The sequence below is a fragment of the Acyrthosiphon pisum genome, chromosome A1 (genome assembly GCF_005508785.2).
Source record: "Acyrthosiphon pisum isolate AL4f chromosome A1, pea_aphid_22Mar2018_4r6ur, whole genome shotgun sequence".
Lineage (NCBI taxonomy): Eukaryota > Metazoa > Arthropoda > Insecta > Hemiptera > Aphididae > Acyrthosiphon > Acyrthosiphon pisum.
Window position 1 is genome coordinate 78,561,873 of NC_042494.1, and position 23,356 is coordinate 78,585,228.

Consider the following 23,356-nt stretch of genomic DNA (forward strand, 5'->3'; position numbering starts at 1 on the left):
TTATTTTTGTAGCCAAAAAATATTCTATATTATAAGCCACAAAAATCATTAGTGTTATTTTTTAAAATTATCTTCGTATTTTTCCGATATTTTACCTGATATTTCACTGACCAGTTTGAAACTGTTCTCAATGTTTCAATATAGTACCATTGATTATAAATAATAGTACATGATAGTACCTAGTTTCTACCTACTTTCTATAAAATCGCACAACTAAATAAATTTAAAATAAAAATAAATTAAACATCTCGTAAATATATTTTGAAAAACAGCAATATAATATATTCATATAGATATGAGTTGGCTCACCTATTACTTATCATAACTTTCAAAGTTTAAATCATATAAGTAATTAAAGTAAACTGCATTTTAATTAGGTACTTCCGAAATATATATATTTTATTATAATATTATAGATAAGATAACGTGTATTGTTCGACCTGATATATTATAAGATATAATATATATAGTGGACGTAGTGTAAATTGTGAATATACGTATTATTATATTCCTCCATTTGTTTTATCCATTGTGTTTTTTGTATTCTAAACTTAAAACGTCGGGCCTGTAGTTAGACGAATACGTACCTAGGTATATAAATATTAAAATATAATATAACTTATACCTACTATTTTACATTATGATGTTATTTATCAGTCAACACTCAACACACTACATTTATTTATTTATTTATTTATCAGAATATAAACGCCGAACGGCTATTAAAAATACAACGAGTAAGAAATAATATGATGAATTTATTAAATACATAGTGATACAGTAATAAATGATAATTGATAATTATATGAACAATAACAACACTAAATAATTACTAATTTTACCAATACTGTTGAAATTATACTAATTATCAGCTATTGATCTTGATAAAGTTATATACTCGTCACTAAACAGTAAACAACATTGTATTTTATATAGGTATCTACTATAGCTATCGTTTATTATTAAATTTTTGACGATGACTAATTAGTTTGTCTGAAATTCATCACACAAATATGTTGCAGTATTGCACTATATGGTGTGTTCTTAACGAGTCGTACTTGTCGCTTAGAATGTTGTGATGAATATCCACAAAGTACCCCATAAGAATAATAATTTAAATAGTGCTAATGCCTGTAGTTGCACGCGTAATCTTCAATCTTAGTACATTCGCCGCCACTATGAATAAGGAACTAGGTTCGACGGGAGCCAAACATATTTATCACACCTCGTTTGACTGACGCGCGTTACTGTATAGGTCAAGGTTGTCGGTCATTATTAACACGATGTGTGAGACCCGCCGTTGTCACACGGGGCTGGTGTGATGCGGTTTTAATTTTTCCTACCTTATGGTTCATATTATAATCTGTATGAGTTGCTTATATTTAATATACGTTAAAATTCGGAAGTAGGCAAAGTACGCGTCGTATATATTGTTACCAGCTATATATATTTATATAATAATATTATATAAATATATGCAATGTTTATGCGTGCATAATATAGCTATAATAAAACATTTTTATACATTAATAATAATTCCAACTCTTGGTTATCGAATTATTTACCTTAATTGGGCACATCAATTAGACGCGATTACGTGTGGTGAATAAGAAAGAGGAGGACCGAAGGAAAATAGGAATAATGATAGTAAAAATAATAACACAGACCGACTATATAATATACCTCCCTTCCTCGACGGCTGTAGGCGAAGTGTATGTTTTTTTAAATATATATAGTGAGTAGGCTCGGGGGACTTAGGAAAGTGCTTGTAGTAATTACGTTTAAATCCCATAGGCCGCCGTCGTTATATTCGGTACCTATATAAATATATAATATAAGAACAGAGCTCATGCGTTGAACATGCCGCACTATAACCGCCGTGGTTAACGGTCTCTTCCAAAAGAAGACCTGACCGCCGGCCCGGTCTGGTAGTCCGTACTCCGTAAAATGTATATTTTGGTACATTTTTACGTAGGTATACTCGTATTCTTTCGGTGCCTACTTTATCTTATATTGTATTATTATTAATATGTACATACAAATTATTCCTTCGTGATTAGTATGCGTTTGACGGGTATCCGATTTACGCGAGTTACAGCCATATAAAAACACACACGTAACTGATTTTCTTCGTCAAAAATAATTTATTTATTCTGAATTGATTATATTTGGATGAGAAATTGAATAACAGTTTATTATCGTAAAAAAAATATTATTAGTACCTAATTTATTTATTTTATAAATAAGTATATTGCGGTGTAATGAGTATTTAAGTAAACTTTATTCATATTAATAAAAATGAGTTGTGACTATAACTCTAATTGAAACCAAAACTTTTGAAACTGATAAAGATTATATTTGTCACGAGAGCTGCAATGAATAATTTTGATTATGAAAGGTAGGTAAGTATGCGTTTTTATGATATGAATTACTTGAGACATTTAGAGCTCGATAAAAGTTAGAATATCACTTCAAGGACTGTGTATAGGTTGATGAACTTGCAATGCTCGCCGTTCATAACTTATAACATAACATATATTATTATATTTGCATATTATAGTGTCATTGAAATCCATATTGTCAATATTGGATTACTAGGAGGCATACGTATTATTGTGAGTGTAGTATACATATATATTATATATACTATATTATATTATAGTCGAAACTTTTCCCATTGTCGTCCACTGATGTCTACTCGTATAGACCTTTGAAGCCAAACCCTTTTATTTCATTATCAATCAATTATGTTGAATAATTGTAGATCAAATATACGATATAGTATCCGACTCCTAGCACCAGCAGCAGCAGCAGCGGGTAAATATAAAATTATGCATATAATATATTCAATATAGGTACATAATATATAATAGTAGGTATATATTTATACAAGGAGAGCCAAATGTGTTGAAATACGAGTAGTTCTGGACGTGGTGTATTTAATAATATATAATATATATAGTGTCATTTATTTTTTTCTCTATATTGTTCGTACGATAAATAATGTTCGGACAGCAACGTGCTTGTACAAAACGAACGAGAAATATATGTCAACACATGCGCGCGCATATTATTTTATAATAATTTATATTTTACAATATATGAGTAACGGCAATTTTCTCTATACTTTTTTGTGGCAGAACGCACTACTATACTAAACGATTTCGGCCGAAAATAAACATCATATGCATACGAGTTTATTATAATAAAACACTAATATCGTGTGAGTCGTATTTGGAACCTACGTTTTAGGTTATGACAGCTATATAGGACGCCCCAGGACATGTTCGGCTGTTGAGTTTTCAGAATAACTACCGCGGTTTCACTTTCGGATTTTTATACCATAATTTCGTTAGTTAATTTTTATTTTTTACAAAATTTATTTACTTATACCTATCTGTATATTATAATATATCGTAATATACAAAATAAACACTTGATGATAGTAGCATAGTGCAAAAATAGAATTACTAATTTGGAGCCTTTTACAAAAAAATTAATTTGAGGATTTATTCTTCCGATATAATTTTTATATATCAATTTACTAATAAAATAAATATTAGGTACCTACACAAATAAATAAATCATGAAACTATATTATACATTAGCAATTATCATTAAGTGAACAGTTAAAATCATGAATATTTTTAATGGACAATTATTTACTTTATACTTGAGCGTGGATTTTTCATATTATGACATTTTTGTATTATTATAGATACCTATAATATAATGTGTATTAATATATAATTATATCAAGGACTTAAATCTAAGTGTCTTTAAAAAACTTCAAAGTTCGGAATTTGGCCGGTTTGACGATATAATATTCCATATACCCGGTGACCGGTATGAAAATAATATAAAGCGTGTATCATTCGGAAGTGTTGTTTTTTCACACTATTTTTGCATAATATATAATATATATGTTATATGTAAAATATACATGTAAAACGAGAATTTTAAAACTCGCTGTGACTGTTTCACGGTTCATGCCAACAATGCGCAACAGTGTAACTGAATAGGTGTAATTTAATTTTTTTTTTTGCGACCATATTGAAACATGCTTATTAGATATGACATCGCGCGCCTGGGCGAATAATAAAACAACTGTTTTTTTAATTACTCTGCTGTTAACAACAACACTTGCTAGTTTGGGTCGAACATAACAATAGTAGCTGTGTATATATCAGGACAGAAAATTACGTCTAATTTATAGGTATATATTATAATATAATATAATATTATTTTTTGGTTGGTTATTGCTATTGTTCTCTTAATATAATATATAAAGCAAGTATATATATTATTTATCATATACCATAGACGATAGTGTATTTATTGAATCTTCAAACTTCAATATGTGTTGAACGCCATTAAAAATTAAAATTAGAGCAAAATGTGTGTTGAAAGCCTATATTTTCTTGTTAAGCTTTTTCTTTCACTAATCCTGTGAGAAATCTAAGAAGTCGTTAAAAATTCTCAGTAATCCTTCACACACGACAGGTAAGGAATTAGAAGACCTATGAGTACTTATAAACATATATACTTATACTATACTATACCACAACCACGGTGTCGTTGACTTGTAGGCAAATTATAACCTTTTGACCTGACTATATTATACAATATTATGATGAATCTGCGGATACTGAAGTTATGTTGATTTTGATAAGTAAATGGTTGTATTTGCCAAAATATTTTCGAAAACTAATGATTTATGATCAATGATTATAAATTATAATAATAAACGGTGTAGAAACGAGCTTATTATCTCGTTATTATAGATAGGGTATATCAAACATAGATATTATATTTATTACGGTTTTATTTGTTAAAAACAATTCCTGAGGCAATATTTACTCTATTAACTCTATTTAAATATTACGAAATAATGAAATATGAATTTAAAATTGAATGCGTTTCTGTATGGTGTATCAATAATAATGTATATAATATTATAATTTCTGTTTCAGGCTACGAGGAAGGCTGTGAAATGCGGATATTTGTTCGTTGCACCTGGGCGAGACTTTACCAACCCCATCAATCGAACAAAGGTAAATATTTTAAAACATATTTATATTTCAACTATCGTGTATTTGCTTATGTTACACGGAAAATAGGATTTTAATATAATTGTGACACATAAAAAAAAAATGCTTAGGACATTTGTATACGTACTACAACAAAAAAATGTCAAGTTACTCGAAAATGTAATAAATGATTTTGACGTATAACTTGTGAAATACAATTAAAAAATGTATTCAAATCAAAATTAGTATTTTTTTAGTTTTTGATAATTTAAAATTTTTAAATATCACGGTTCGCCGGTATATGTAATATGTATACTAGATATTTTATTTATTCCGGGGCAAAAACATTTTGCAGCTACTATATAATATAAATATCTAAATGTATGTGCATCATTTACAATAATAAGATGAACAAATTTGTTTATTTAAAAGAATATTGTTTTGCTCTATTAATCCCTCGCGAATCAGGTTTTTTTACCTGGTAGACATTTTTTCGAATCGCAAAAACCAGTCAATCGGAAATAGTGAAAGTCGTCAATGATGTTTTCACCTAAGGGATAGATGATATTATTTTGGTTTCTCTTTTTTTTTATCAGAAAGTTTTTGACCATAATTATGTTTTGAATGGGATAAGAAGAGAACTATTACAACAGTCGGTCGTGGTCAGTGTGTGTACTGTGTATATAATTATAATGGTCTACCATAATAATGCAGTAATGATCACAACTTGTTTTTTTTTTACTCGGAGATAATTTTGTTTATTATCATTTTTTCCCCTATAACAGTGTGCAGTGTACATACATTGTTCACGAATGTCGTGTGTGAGCTAGTAAAAATTAATGACTGCTACACAACATGATAAACGTAGTAAGAATCTAAATAATGTAATACTTTTATCTGAGTTCTACTTTGATGGTTTTTTTCGTGTTACTGTGGTTAGCAAAAACTGCCTATTGTTTTCGTAACGTGTTATGCTTACCTGTCTATACATAAGGGGAACATTTATGTGATTCTGTCATATGACTGCCTTTTAGGTTATGTTACACTAGAGTATGAGAACGAACCGTACATCGTATTTATTTTAAATTTCATAAGTACCTACTTAAAGTATAATAAGGTATGTATGTAGCTAAAAAAATATTTATTTTAAAAGTTGATTTTAAATCGTTGAATTTTTATAAAATGACAAACATTTAGAAAAAAGCGAGTAAGTGAATGTCGCTCTGCTGTACAGTAGGTTACAAGAGTGGTCACTGTACATATTGAATAACAATTTATTTAGGTAAGGATTTAGTTATTCTATTTATAATCATTACCTACATGCTATATAATATGATGATTAACATTCTGATTGAGTTATATATTGAAAGATATTCGCTTTGTTGGAAGTGCTGATTCACACTTAATTCAACAATATAATCACAAATTGCTACGATTTTGTGGTTATATACAGATTAAATATTTAAAAATTATAATAATAACAGGTGAATAAATAATTTAAATTAAGATTTCACGATCACCATAAGTGTTGTATTTTTAATAAAAAAAACTACTAGTTTCAGCCTAGAGCCTTCAGGTAATATATTAAAATAATTAAAAAATAAATACATAACAAATAATAAACTTTGAAGTGTTTGTACCTTTAGATATACTGTAGTCTTGAGCTTCGTAAATTGATAATATTGTACTAGATGTAATGATAAGCTTTATATTGTTATCATTCATTATTTAGAATATATGAGCAAATTATATCGTTTTATAAATTTGTTTGTTTTAAATATTAAAGCTATATAGTTTTACTTCTTCGTGAGTGTGTCGTTCTTCTTCAGGTAACATATACTGTGTTGTTGAAATTTAAAAAATCATATAATACCATAACTATAATATGTACATTGTACACATGTTATTATAAAAGTACCTTAGGATTTTTTTTGATTAAAAATATATTTTTTTTCTTCTCAAATAACATATAAAACATGCATTCCTACTTATTTTTTGTTAGAAGTATGAGTAATAAATTAGTTTAAATGATTATTATTATACGTCTATAATATTTTATCTGTTGTTAAAATTACTGAAATACTGTAACATCTGTTTATGGATCCCAAAAATGCATCAGACATATTCAATGTTTGTAATCATTTATAACTGCATACATTTTTGTATGCAATATATAATAATTTAAGAGAACTTTTAAAAATTCGAAACTATTGAATTTCAGCAGCCTCGTCTCATTTTTATTCCATAAAATACCTATTATTTTAAACATTAATAGTATAATTTATAATTGTTTATTTGTATTATCTACCTATACATAATATATACGCTATACTTTTGTATCCTGATATTTCCTTATTGATTTGTCATTGGTTATACTGCAGTCAAATCAACATCGATTATATTATATTTCATCTACGTATAATTTACTTGCTTATATTATTATTATTATTATACGTCTTTGCCATAGGGTGTTTTTTTAGATCTATTCAATTAGTTTTTGTTCAAATCAAAAAAACAACGTTTTATGATCAACTATAATATATCGTTCAATCTACTGGGCGTAAGCCGTAGGTACACGGTTCGATAGTCATGCGTATCGATGTATCGTATTTTAGTTTAAGACGGACCTGCGTAGAACATTATATTATACATTTATATGACGAGTAGTGAGTAGGTACATAATATAATATACCAAATGAACTGCAGTGCAGGACAGACATGAAGAGTAAAAATATATATACTATTATTACGAAACCAGTCCGATAGTTACTGGTCGTCTACAGGGAGTTGTTGTTGATTCAATAGGAGATATAGTTTAATGCGTTTTACCGAACAATCGTCGCCACTAATATGTTTCATTCTCACAGCGTATTTTACAGAATAGCATCGTATGCAGGCGTTTTTTCGTTTTCCTGTCTGTTTGCAATTTTGCATAAATAAAGTAAATGTATTTCGAAAACGCACACAGCCCACTCTGTATATCCCATAAATGTGTATAAAAATCGTATTTGAGCAGCTCTGCGCTCAATATGTATTCGTTGTGTCTTCATTGTCCTACTGACGTATAAACCGTGTATTCGTGCAACTCCTCTGGTGATATGAAAATACAGAACATCCGCTGTTATCATGTTTAATATTTATAAATTGTCGCCCAGAAGACGCGCGCCCGCCATATCGCTTAAGATAACGCGCACACCCTGTATAGTAAATATAATAATATAATATTATTATACGTTTCTCAGTATGGTGTGTATATATATATATATACACAATGTAATACGTATACACGTCTTGTTCGTTGTTGTATTCCTATACCAGGAGAAGAACAGAAACAGGATGAATATACGTGTTCGTCACGTAGTATTGTTATTAACGGAAGACGACCGTAGTAGAAAAAAATTAACGGTCAAAAAATAAGGAAAATAATATATACGATGAAAAAAAACACCAAACACGGATAGTGGCTGGAGTCAAAGACAACGACAGCGAAGACGACGACGACAGCGACGTGACTCCGGTCGTCAGTCAACCCGAACAAGCACGTAACAGATGATCCTTTTTTCATATTTATAATCAAACACTACTATATCTAATGTATATTGATACATTAGATATAGTATATAGATTTTGTTGTTGATGAATATGTATTTTAGAAATTTCCCGAGTGGCGAGTGTTCATATATAATTTTACTAATCAGGAACATTTGCAGCAATACATATAAAATATCTAAATAGCCAATTATCTCTTGATATAGGTAATACATGTTTATTTTTTTTATAAGAATTTCTAACAATATTATCTTCTTTACAACTCCTAAAATTAATTACTAAGAACGTTGTGTCACCACACGATCGTAATGTTTTTATGATTAAAATAAATTTAAATAGAGTAGTTATATTATACTGAATATGAGAAATGTGAGAAAAAAATTCTAATTTTGACCTTTTATATGTAAAAATTACAATTTACTACAATTAGTAAACAATAATGTGTGAATATTTTAAATCTTTTCATGTTCATTAATTGTATTTTCACTAATTGTATTAGAAGTTTTTGGTAGTCCTCTAACCTCTTCTGAACAGAGCCTGTGCCTCGCGACAAATATCACATCGTAGTCGTAATATGCATCCCGTTTGGGTTTGTTGTATCTCTTTTAATATGATGTAATATACAGCAACAACGCCCTTTATTGTATGTGTGTATAGTGTATACGTAGAATTGTTCTTCTTTATCATTGGACATATATAATAATAACAATAATAATAGTAACATGCAATACAATAATAATGATCAGTATACGCGGGGACGATGTATTGTCTTTTCGAGTGGGCGTCGCTGGAAGGACAGTGTGCTGTGCGTGCCTATCCCGACAAAACGCATACACATATTATCATACAACGCCGGTTGAACGGTCGTCGTCAAATAAAAGTATATATCTAATATAATATAGTATATAGGTACATCGACGTTACCAAATGAGGATGGCTCGCGTGCGCATAGGGCACACACTATATGTATAGACGGGTGGGAAACGTCATCGTTGACATTACGTGCATTTCGCATTGTTGCGCCGTGTGGGCTTGACTAGGCCACGTGCCGAGCCCCCCTTTTTTGGCGTTCGATGTGTGACGAAGGTCAGATTCACACCGGATAAATATTTATAGATCGATATAAATAATACAATGATGTTGAAATAAAACGATGTTGATTATAGTATACATTTAATACATTAATTTATACGTATATGCACGCTACAGAAACTTTAAGCTTCTGCAACAAATCAAATACTACTGTTGCTGCCACCTGCTGGTACCTATATATACCTTGTTCTCGTACCACAAGAACTCCACCGTTCCGATGATTTTTAGAAGAAAATTTGGCTTATATAACTAGAATTTATCGGTTCATATATAAAAATCGACCGGTCTAAATCGAAGTTTAAAAGATATGGCCTACTAGATAATACGGAATTGGTTCCCATGTTATGTAAAAATCGGTAATTGTATGACATTTTATTAGGTTTTACTATGACTGGGAAAGTTCATGTATCATAATAATTATATATCTAATATATTAATATAAATAGAATATTATATATTTATTTTATATCTAATAAATTATCGGTTATATTTGTGCCTCATCAGTCTTGTACAACAACCTAACATCTAGTCACACGTATATTTATTGAAATTTAAATGCGTGGATTAAAGAGGAAGTGTTGTTAAGTGTAAAAACAAACAACTTTACGCAATTAATGGTTTTAAATACGAATTCCAAAGAAAATTTCAAACGGTAGAATTTGTACAAAAAGAAATTGCAAATTATTTTTAAAAATAAATAATTTAAATAATATTGAGTAAAGTATTCTTAAACACAACCATGAAAAAGATATTGAAATACCGGACAGGCTGCAAGTATAAATTACAAAGCAACAAGTTAAAAATAAAAGCTCAAAAAAATCTTGATCTCCCTTCAAAAGTCAGTTACCTACATTATCTACAACACTATAACAATTATATAAATAGCCTTAAATAAATTTACCTATAGTAACAAATCATGGAAAGGATATTTATAAATCGGGAAAAAAATATTGTAATTTTTACTTGACTGCGTAATTTAGAGATGCTCAGCAAAATGAAAATCTTGTTTGTGGATGAAACTTTTAAAATTTGCCCTAAATTATATTATGTACTTTTTTAAATGCATGGTGTAAATTTAGTCAAGTTAATTTAACATAGTTTTATTATCATAGTTCATAATGAAAGCTTATCGGAACATTCGGAACCAATTCGTGTGTGTTACCTATATATATTCAGCAATTGGGAACCAACTCGTAGTCGTCCGACCCAATATAGTTTGGAAGACAAGTATATTACTGTAAAACACTAATTTTAACGTGTATATATTTACATATAGCATTTATTGAAATTACACTATATATTATATTCAGTAGGTACCCCAGTCGTCAACAGGTTTATTGCACTGGGTAAAAAGTATGTATATAATATATTATTATATTCTGTGAAACGTAAAAGTACACGCCATATCACGCGGCTTACACCAATAATTTATTTAATATTATATATTTGCAGAAAAATAAAGTAGGTGCGTCGCAATAAAACGGATTTTTTTTATAACGTGAATGTGTTAAAAGTATACAAAAATACAATAAGGACTTATATATACTACCACATTTCTATATATATTATCTATAATATATCTATATGGCGACCCATAGGAACTCGTTAAGTTTTTCCGTTATACCCGAAAAACAAATCGACATCGTGTCTAATCGGTATCTATGGTGGTTTATATATACGTATATATTATTATAATGGTGCCTTGATATAGTATATAATATATATAGAACCAAGGTTTGATCGGTGCAATAGCTACATTATATTATCATATATTGGTGGGTAGCTATAAGTTTTTAATTTTTTTTTTTAATTATACTATAACGCGTATGTGCATTTAAGTATGACACGAATATAATGACTTATCGATTTGACCGTGTGCAGCAGCAGAGCATAGCTGGTGGAAAGGAAACCAGTATACCTATAGTATATATAGCTATACTTTCACCGTGTGTGCGCTCGGGATAAGAGACCTTCGGCGGCCGATAGATTTAATCGCGATTTCTGCATAAAACGCGGAAAATGCATGTAATTGTCAAAATGGTATGAAAAAAACGCGTTGAAATATGTATACATAGGTACATAATATAATGTAAACCAATGGGATTGTGGTATTTTCGTTTTATTGCGGCAAGCATGCCGATCGGAGAGCTGCACGTCTTGGGTACGATCAGAGCCGCGCAGCGGAACTAATAAAGTCGAATCATAGGTACCTACGTCGTTTTAGTTTTGTGGCCAGTAATAATATAAATGCCGAATTAAGCTGTTATATTGAGATGAGTTTGTTAATATGTTTATGGTCTATGGTTTATACGTTATTATGTTATACCTGAACCAATATGAAATTCTATCATATATATTATCAATATATATATTATGTATCATACTAACTAGGATTTTTAATAATACTGCAAGTACCTGTTTCGTATATTTCAAGTGAAGAAACGATTTTCACACGCATAAATATTATCCCGTGACGTAAACATTTTAAGGATAAATACTGCAATAAAATCGTGTGTATAACATAATATTATCATTCGAAACATTAACGAGTAGACTGCAGTCGTGTCTGTACGTCTATATAGACATGTATTAATATTAATACATATTATAGTGTGTTTACAGGTATCTTCAAACAGATTCATAATATTTTAACGGTTAGATTTTATGTTATATAGTACTTCAAGCAATCTGGCTTTAGCAATGTTTTTGAGACAGTGTTATATAAAAAAATGTACTTACATACTACATAGTAGGTACCTATATAATATGTGGTATTGAACATTTCTTTTGAAAGTATTTTAAAGTTCAGCAATTCCAATTTAATTAAGTAGCACGGAAAATAAGTACATAGTCTAATAATAAATTGGCTTTAACTACAGCCTGGTGTCGATGTCATTTAAGTTTCTTTTTTCTGTAACTTGGTTGTATATATTATATACGTTTATACTATATTACCGATGTTATAAGGACAGCCACTTGAAATTGGATTTAACCGTCAAGTAACCTGTCATCAGATAGTACCCATAAACTTATACATTCATTAAATTTCCTTGGGATTTTTTTCGCACTTGGAATTTCAAATTTAAACGTTTTTCCGAGTCATCACGCCTTACAGCCAAAGTATTTTATATTGTATTTCATCGACCTTGATACTAGTTTGGTGATGTGTTATTATACTAACAATTTGTTAACGATTTTGTAACGCACGATTCGTTCACGTTTTATTGTTGTTGTTATTATTATTTTTTTTTCAAACCGGTAATTAAAGTGTAATTTGCCCTGAGCTAACAGGCAGTGGTGTCCATAACATGGTAGTTGTAAAGGTAACATGTATTTAATATGTCCTTGAAAATTCAGATAAACTTTGATGATACACGCATATCTTTTATTCTGTGATAACAGAAGTGTCGGTTTTTAAATATTTATTTTCACAGTAAAATAATTGAGTAAACTACACGTTCGTAACAGACTCGTAATCTTCACGTAACCTATCACTATATTTCACGAAAAAAACTATATTACTCTATTGTTTCATTCAAAATTATAATATTACAAATAAGTTGGATAAAAAAGAAATATCTGTTTATTTTTTATATTATGATTTATGATGATATTCATATTATATTAATGTATTAACTCATATACACAACTCAATATAAATACTCATATTTATAATTCATATTGTATACACTATATAGACTACCTACTATACGTCATAAATTTCAATTGATCTTTCAATAGTCAATACATTAATGTACCTATATATTTAGGTATTTTCCAGTATTTGCTGGAGTCCCGCAAGGTAGCGATCTCTCCCCTGACCTGTTTAATATACATATATACATCTGACTTTCCCAGAGCAGCTAACACAATTATCGCAACCTATGCAGATGATACAGCCATTCTTACTTCCGACACAGATCCTGAGACAGCTTCTTCCGCTCTTCAAAACCACCTCGATTTAATAATTATCTGGGCAACATCATGGCGAGTCAAAATAAACCCCGAAAAATCATTTCATGTCCCATTCAACTACAAGGTGTTAATATTCCTATGACACTGAAGGTAAAATATCTAGGGATCATAATCGACAAACGACTAACTTGGGGCCCACACCTAAAATCTAAACGAAAATTACTAAATTATCGTCTGCACATACTTCACCTAATACTTAAATTCAAACTTTCTATAAATTCAAAATGAACAATATACAAATCTTTTTTGAGACCCATATGGACCTATGGCTCTCAAATTGTCTGAGACACGATTGAGCATAAAACACCTTTTTTGCGACACGATTGAGCATAAATTGTCGGCGTATCAAAAGAAATTGAAATACAAAAGAAAACCAACACGATTGAGCATAAAAAACTCTGCAACGTTGCCATTTTCAATTTTGAACTGTATTATACAAAAATATTTATTTAAATAATTATAATGATTCAAAATAAAACATGGCGAAAAAATATCATGTTTTCATAGTCAATATGTAATATACCTAGTCACATTATTCAAAATATTTATAAATCAATAATAGTCTCAATAGTAGTCACATTATAATACAGTATATATAGATCTTTTTGACAATAATGAAATAATAATAATAATAATAGTTATGACTTATGAAAATAATAAAATAAAAATATTTATAAATCAATAATAGTCTCAATAGTAGTCCGGAATAGTACTCCGGAACTAATTTATTAATCGATAACATTGTTGATAAAGCTGAGGGGCTCGGCTCACGGCTCGCGTCAGATATCATAATAATTGGTGTAATAATACGTGAAAATAATAAATTACAAAATTTTGGCAATGTGAATTTGGTAACATTGCATAAAATATTCTATGCTCAATTGTGCTTTACCGCTCAAATTTGTGGTAGCGCCAAACCGTCTCAACTACAAACCATCCAAGCATTCCAGTCCATATCCCTCCGTCTCATAACATCTGCCCTATGGTACGTAACAAATAATACACTTCACAAGGGCTTGAAAATACAAACTGTTGAACAACTAACCAAACAATACTAAACTAAATTTCACAAAAAATTACATCTACATCAAAATCCTCTTATCCCCCACGTATCATCACGTACACTTCCCGACAATCCCCCTCACCGCCTTAAAAGACGCTTGTGTCGTGATCTTTTATGATTAAAAAAAAAAAAAAATCAATAAATTATGTTTAATTTAATTTAAATCTGAAGGGTTCTATCACTGGATGGCCTACCTTATCCTGACATTCTTATTATATTATACTGTTGTTATACATATTTACTTATTGTATTTTTTAATATAAATTGTAAATTTTCAAAATAAAAATTAAAAAAATTAAATATATCTCAATTGTTATTTGTTATTAAACATTACATATACCCGAGTTTTTATAGTTGATAAAAATTAATAATTATTAATACTAACTGGTAATTTATTATATAATTATTATAAATGTTTACCTACTTCAATTTTAAGCGATGCTTTTAATTACATTAATGTACCTATATAATATGTATAATATATGCTATTATGTGTTAGATCTAAATAACAACAAGATTTATACATTTAAATGTTTTCTGGTTCTCACGTTTCATGTATACTTAAAATAATTTATATAATATTTTATTTCTACTACCTATAATATAGAACGAAGCACATCATTTCAGAAGTTCAGATTTAGAAACTTTTTCTATCGGAGTGTATGTATTTAATTTTTAGCATGTTTTATATGTACGATAAAATTTTGAAAATAATTTGACTCTTTTTGAGCTGTTTACAGACATGGTCAGTTTTTAATTTTTTTAGTTTTGTTTTCTATAAATACCAATAAAGTTTTATCTGTTGGGCCAAAAAGTGTAAAAATGTAATGCAAAGCAGTTTATTTTTATAGTCATTTTAAGTTCAAATTTGGACGAAATTACATATTAAAAACCTAGAATAACTATTTTAGTTATTTTGTTGTGATTGTATAATATATTTCGTGGGTATACTTGAAACTTCTTAAGTATACTATTATATATCTATGATAGTATCACGGTTTGTTGTTGATGTATAACGCGTTATAAGTATCTTATAGATATTGTGATATGATTAATTTGAAATTTATTATAGGTCAATTTTTTTTTAATACCATATACGTATAATATGTCTTATACCTAGACTAACATACCGTCTCCACTCAGAATCATTTTTCTTTTACAATAATATTATATCATTGAATTCAAATTTAATACCATCCATTAAACAGTGACCCACTTGTAATCTACTGTACAGCAGAGTGACATCCACTTACCCACCCTTTTTTTACTTAATTTTACTGTTAATACAAATCAATATTTTTGAAAAAAATAAATAATTTTATCGTTGTCTTGATAAATATATGCATATCTATTTTAAGTTTTCCTTTTTACATTTTAATTTTCATATTTCTATTATATTTTTCGGAGTATTTTCAAATACCCAAAACATACAAGATATATTGCTTTGGGATATAAAATTTAAAATGTTGTCACTGAATAAAGAAAAACGATTAAAAATGATAACCATAAAAAATATTTTGTTTTGCAATCATATCAAACCATGTAAAAATATTATTTTCAAAAAAATTAAAACTTTTCAAAATAATGAATGTAGATTCGTAAATAGATCACCCTAGCTATACTGCAGTTGTATAGAATTACATTTTATGTACAACATAAAAATGAAGAAATACTTTTGGGATAATGCTAGATTGATAAGCAAAACAAATATGTACATAGTAATTGAATATTATGTAAAGTTCAATAAAATAATTATGTAATTTACATATTTAATTTACAATAGAGCTGTTCGGTAATAATAGAGATAATTTTTAATTCCATATTGTTACCATAAATTATTATGCAGACAGCTGTTAATTTCAATAAAATAATTGCAACCACATTTTATAATTAATACTAAGTGTCTGTGATATACATTACACTGCTGTGACCTTCAAATTTATGATCAAACTGATTCTTTATAAATTTCAACTTATTCATTCGACATTACTTTGTTCGTCCAGTTAACTATTATGTTAAGTTATTGCTTGTTTTTAATATTATGAAAACAGCTTCAATTTATTCTTCTTATTGTATCGAAGATGTTAGACAACTTATATGTACGAATAATAATGTCATAAAATTGTTTTATTATGTTTTAATTTCATATATTTAAATTTGCATTTATAATAATATAGGTATGTAGGCGTGACGAGTTCAAGATAAGAGTGGGAAATAATAGTTATAACTTTTGATAGTAAGTAGGTCGGAGGCAGATTGCGTTAAATTTGATTTTCATATTATATGTTGAGGAGTGATTTAAAACGGAAGTCATATAGCTGGAAAAGCGAAATTAATCAATGTGAAAGATTAAAACATCAGTTATAAAAGGTGTGCATATTTGGGTCATATACCTGGATACTCATATGTACCTACATGCAAATTAATATAGTATAAATTATAATACCAAGTGAGCCATATGCAACTGTAGAATTACGACAACATTTATTATATACTTATGTCTTATGAAATAAAAATAATTTAAAATTAAGAATTACTTTGTTCTTATATACACGTTTTATTTTTTTTTCGGAATTTATATTTTAAAATAAAAAAGGTGGCAAGTGAGTACCTCTCTACTATACATTATGTGGCATATGTCACTGCACTGCAAGATGCGTTAAATTTAAATTTAATGATATATAAAACCATTATTGTATACGAAAAACGATTCTGAGTGAAGACCGCGGTCTGTAAGTTATATAATAATATTTTTAAGTTACAAAAAAATAACTAAAATATATTATATTTTTTGTTTAAATATATAATTGTTATATATTTATTTAAAACTTCTTATGCCTATAAATAGCTCAAATAGAGTCAACATATTTTTAAAATTGTATTGCGTATAGAAAATGTTTATTAATCAATAGATGAAAATGTCAAGTATCTAGGTACTTAACCAACGGTTATTCGTTACCTAATCGTTTTTAAGTTACACCAAAGAATAAAATCTCTTTTGTTATAAACTAATTTCGCGTAATAATTCCCGGTTTTCCTTAATTTTAATTTTGTTTGATGAGACGCTTTTGAAAACTACTAGGAATTTTTTATTTTGAAACTCAAATACACCAACTAGATTCACTTTCCCACCAAAAAAAGTTACTGAAGTTGTAAATGTAAGTATTATTTTTATCGTGTAAGTAAACATTACACAGATTATAAAGAAACACACATCATTGTAAAATCAATCAAAAATAAAAATATGCAAATCGGCATTTAAAGTATGTAAGTTCCTGCAGCCATAAATGACAATTTTGGATTAACCTCTGAAATTAAAATTAGTATACTATTGTAATATAATATAATGAATTACGAACAATATTATCAATATACCTATCTATAGTTTTCAATAGTTAATTCCAATGTTTCAATTTTCATATTTTTTTCTTTTGTGAAACTCACGAGCATTTATAATTTATATATATATATTTATTATATGTCTATATGCTCGCTACGAATCTCCAGGCGTATATAACTTCAATTGTATTGTATATGAATAACAAAACCAATCTATGTAAGCGTAATTAAATCTCGAAAAATGTATTAAGTCATATTTATTTTGTTGTATTAAAAGAACCGCTACTATATTCTACATGCCATTATAATATATGTAGCACTGTTCGAATTCGATTACCAATTACGTATAGTATATACCTTTATTTATATATTATGCGTAGGTATAACCGCGGCCACCCGTAGACCTCTGAACTATTTCTCTTGGTTATCAATCCAATATCATTATCGAAAACCGCATGTGTACATAATAATACGCGTTCACAAAAGAGTAATATGATGGGCGATTTGTTTTTTATTATTATTATTTCTTTATCCTTTACATACATGTTGGAACCGATTGACTTGACCCGTACATATATTGTATACAAGCGTGTGTGAATAAACAATCATCTCACCGCCAAATGGGTTCATCGTCCTCGAGTCAGTTCACATATCATAGCATGTCATAATTTTCGTCGGCCAGTTATTTGAGGTACGCTTCTTATTCCGATCAATCGATATATTTTTTTGCTCCCGTTCCGAACTCATAATATGCACGTTGATACGAACTGCAACTTGAAAGTAATTCAGTTACACTAGAACATTTTTAGATTTGAAGGGGAGTGGTACAATAATATGCTTTCGTTTCTAAAAATATAGGTGGATAAATACATAATAATATGTTAAAATATATTATGCTCATTGTGTACCTTGCAAAATAAATTGAACTAAATGAAACCAATGTATAGAATGTTGATTATTATTGAGTGTTATTTTAATTTCGATCATATTATACGTTTTTATTCATTATGCAGCTGTGTATGACTCAGTCATATTAACAATTCGATCCACGTGTAAATATTAGTACATAATATGTGTACATAAAATGAGATCAACCTGTTAAAGATTTAAATGATTTTATATCGTCACCAATAAACAAATTCAATACTTTTAGTGGATTAGTACATTTTTGTTCGTTTACAAACCATGTTTGGTATTCTGCAATATCCATGACTTTTTGCAAAGTAACAACTAACAAAGTAACAAAGTAAATATAAAATTAACATATACCCAGAAGTTTGATTAATATGTTTAATGTTTATACTTAAATAGTATTTTATATCTACTTCCATAATTTATTTGATGTACTAATTCGATATTATCAAATACGAAACAAACACATTTAGCTATTATTATTTAAATTAATACATAAATGTGAGCCTGATTATGAACAGTTAGTTATTAAAGTTTTAATTTAAAATATTACTATTACATACCTAATTAATACGTTCATATTATATTCAAATTATTCTTAAAGGAAATAAAAGGGATAAAACAACAATAGTGTACCATTCTAAATTATATAAGTATATCCAAAATAATGTCATATTAATGTTTCAAGCTCAACTAATATTTTAAAAGGTTATCGCTAATTCAGTTGTCACTCGAGATCATTTGAATTTATAGATATTTAAGGTCTACGATTTTCGTCATGTATATTAAGCCGTTATTATTAAGGTTTCCGGTTCGAATTCTTGTTCATAACTTATTAACACGACTAATATGTACGGCGCATTGGATAATATGTTAAATTTCAACGACACAATTGATTGCGAAACTTTTTTATCACACTGCACCGAGACTGCAAAAAACACGAAACTGGTAAATTGCCAAGAAACATCAGCTAACTTTTGATTACAAAATCGATATACTATTAAGAAACATGGTGTATTGAATTAGGGATTGAGATATTAACAATATTCTAATTGCGTTAACTTTGCGCTTCCATGACATTCCCGTTTTTCTTTACCTTCATATGGCGCCCGATGTCAGTTTTTGCGGGTATTTAATACCCGTGTATGAATTCAATTACTGAGACATTACAAGTACATTAATATGTGTTTTAATAAATTATTTATTGACTAATATAAACATAATTTAATTATATGCTAACAATTAACTATAGATTTTTTGGAATTTTAAAACACCGAAAGTTTACTCAGCTAGTGTCTAACATTTAGACTAGTTGATTTAGACTATAAATCAACTAGTCTACGAGCATCAACTTATTGTGACAATAATAATATATACTTATTCTTTCTGGTGTCTTAAATAGCTGATATGTGTAATATTTTCATATATGTGGCTATACAACTGTATAGTAACGAATAAGTTTTATATAACGAATAAGCTCAGGTTTAAATAAATCATTAAAATACAAAATGATGCTCCCCGTTCCGTTCAAAGATATAATACATAATATTACTACCTATAGTTATCTTCGTTTATGCTATAGCCTCGAACCGTTCATTTGATTCAAATGCAATGTACAATATGTGACTGGGTTTCATATTAGGGCTGCTTAAGCGCTTCCATACTAAAATATAATATGGAATATTATGTCTACGAGTTTTTTCTTTGGGTGTGTGTGTGTTTTTCGTTGTTGTTGGTTAGTAGGTAGTTACTTATTTACTATATTGTCTCCGACATTCCTGCACCACTGCATCGATGAAATGTAGGTACCTAATTGAAAAACTAATCTGAAACACAAATACAAAATGGTAACTCGTTTAACATTGATCGTTTATTTTTATTAGTACTATTCTATAGCTATACTATACAGCCAAAGCATTTTTATAGTACCTATTAAACTTAGTTATTTAAAAATATACAGTTTAAAGTTTAACCGTGACAATAAAAGGCCATATATATTATATATACATAGGTATACACTATTACTTTGTACTATTCAATGTTTATTATATCATGGCGTATTAACCAATTTATATATAGGTACCTACATATATACAGCTGTAGTAGTAAATAATAATAATAATAATAATAGTTGCGTACAATGAGCAAGTACTTTAAATAAACTCACCACATGAATAAGTTGTAATTGTATACGTATATTGTGTTTTTACATTAATATAGGAAAATATACCTATAAACAATTCATAATGAGTAGTATCTTAAAAAAATTATTGAATATATTTTATTATTTCAATGACTTGTTCTAAACTTATAATCATATATTTTCGCAAGAATATTTTTTTATAATATTTGAATACACGTACATGATATGAGTTATAATTAGCGTAATTGTGGGTGAATAGAAACAATATTTAGAAATAAGATTCATTGACCAATAACTACAATCTAAGTGTAATTATATTTATAAGTTGTAGATGTATAAAATTGTTATGTTATAAACTGTAAAGAATCAAACTTTTTATCTCCAGAAATAATTGTTGATAAGAAAATTGAATGTAGTACCTCCCATGGGAGACTTCTACGATCTGCTATATCTATTTTGTTACTTTAATTATTTCTCAATTGTTCGTATTGTTCTTTGTGTAACAGATTGAATAAGACATTTAATAAACAAAAAATAAAGATAAGAAAATTGATAGAAACAAAAATTATTTTACTTCCAAAAATGTATTATCAACTTTGTTATCATGGTTGTCAGGAACGATGTGTGATAAGTCAAAGAAACTTTTTTTGACCGTTGCTCAAAAATGTCAAAAATGAAATAACGAAAGTATCAATTCTATTTAATCGATTGCTTATTTTTATATATTTTTTAATTTAAACATTTTGAATTTCGGGTGAATAGAAACAAGCTAACCGTATAGGTACACGCCAGATTGTTTTTTTTTAAATAAATACGATTAAATAAAGACTATAATAGTTATGTTATTTGAACTGTTTTTCTTTTTAAAAACTCCAAATTCTGCTTCTATTCGACTTAATTAGACTTGAATAACAAATTCTATGAAAAATAAATGGCCATTTTTTTTTCATTCACACTCAAAATTTGTTATAAAAATAAGTTTTGTAGTTCGGTGGTAATCATTGAAATTGTTATCTTGTTGTAACTCGGTAAGACCCAAATTTTATGTAGGTAGGTACTTGGAAGCGTTGTGCATATTTTAGATCCAACAGCTAAAATGTGCAAAACTATTTCTATTCTCCCAAAATATTACGGTATATACAATAGACTATTATTATAATACAATATAATAATGCTATTTAATATTGATTTTTTTTAACATTTATATTGGAGCATATACAATCTGTAATTGTATTTACAATAATCATATGTGCGAAGAAAAAATATATATTTATGAACAAGAAGTGGAAACGTGATGAGAGAATAATCACTCAGCAGAAACATTCAGAATTATTGATTTTAAGATTATAGATGTGTGTAAAATTGAATATCTATAACGATAGTAACTGATTAAATAATAATGCGCATATTCTTCTAGCAAACAGTAATCCATCAGTTATCAATTTATCATAAGGATAAAAAAAAACAAGGATTAATAATAATAATATAATAATCTATAGTAAATAGATACTCGAGTATCAATAGATCTATATTGTAACATAAAATATATTTAAATATATTCTGTTTAAAGGTGAGAAACATCCGGAATGGTATATTACCCATTTACTTAAAAATGTATGATATAATATTAGATTTTATTAATTTATTATATAACTAGGTATATAGGTACAGAGTTACCTATATCTTAATTTTTTTTTTTAAATTACTTTTTTGCAAACTTTAGTGTGTTTATACGTGTTATTGTGTTATACAACTACATGGTAATGACAAATTAGTTACTTATGCTATTTATTTTCACTGTAACACGGTGGCTGGATGTTTCGTTTCCGTAACTTCGGTCACGTCTTACGGTCCTCATCAGGACCTCAGAAAACTTGATATTTTCAACATTGATAGCCTGCTGCTACTCATACGAATAATAATAGTAAATACATTAATCAACTTTATTACTTAAACAAATCGTTTTATTTGACCACAATAAGATAACTAGTCCTTTTACTGTACCACAATAACATATATAACGTGGTAAAGATAATTAGCACTCGGGCGTTCCGCTCCTTAAGTACACGCAATTATCCTCATTTTATAATACAGTGAAATCAGAGTCTCAGTTTTACCCACGTGTTGCCAAATTATAATTATAGAACAGTGCGAAATATAGGATGTATATAAAATCTCATTATTAGGCATGCAAATGTTTTCCCATAGAGTTTTATACATGAGCTATAATAAATACAAAAAATATGTATTTAA

At 28.3% G+C, this 23,356-nt stretch overlaps 1 protein-coding gene across 2 annotated transcripts in view; it reads left to right on the forward strand.

Moving 5' to 3' along the window:
• LOC100167794 (protein outspread) overlaps positions 1 to 23,356 on the forward strand; it is a 97,143-nt gene that overhangs the window by 16,147 nt on the left and 57,640 nt on the right. For both annotated transcript variants that reach the window (XM_008183708.3, XM_001944100.5), the window contains exon 2: positions 4,974 to 5,054. In XM_008183708.3, coding sequence (XP_008181930.1) covers positions 4,974 to 5,054 — 81 coding nt within the window. The remainder of the gene's footprint in view (positions 1 to 4,973; positions 5,055 to 23,356) is intronic.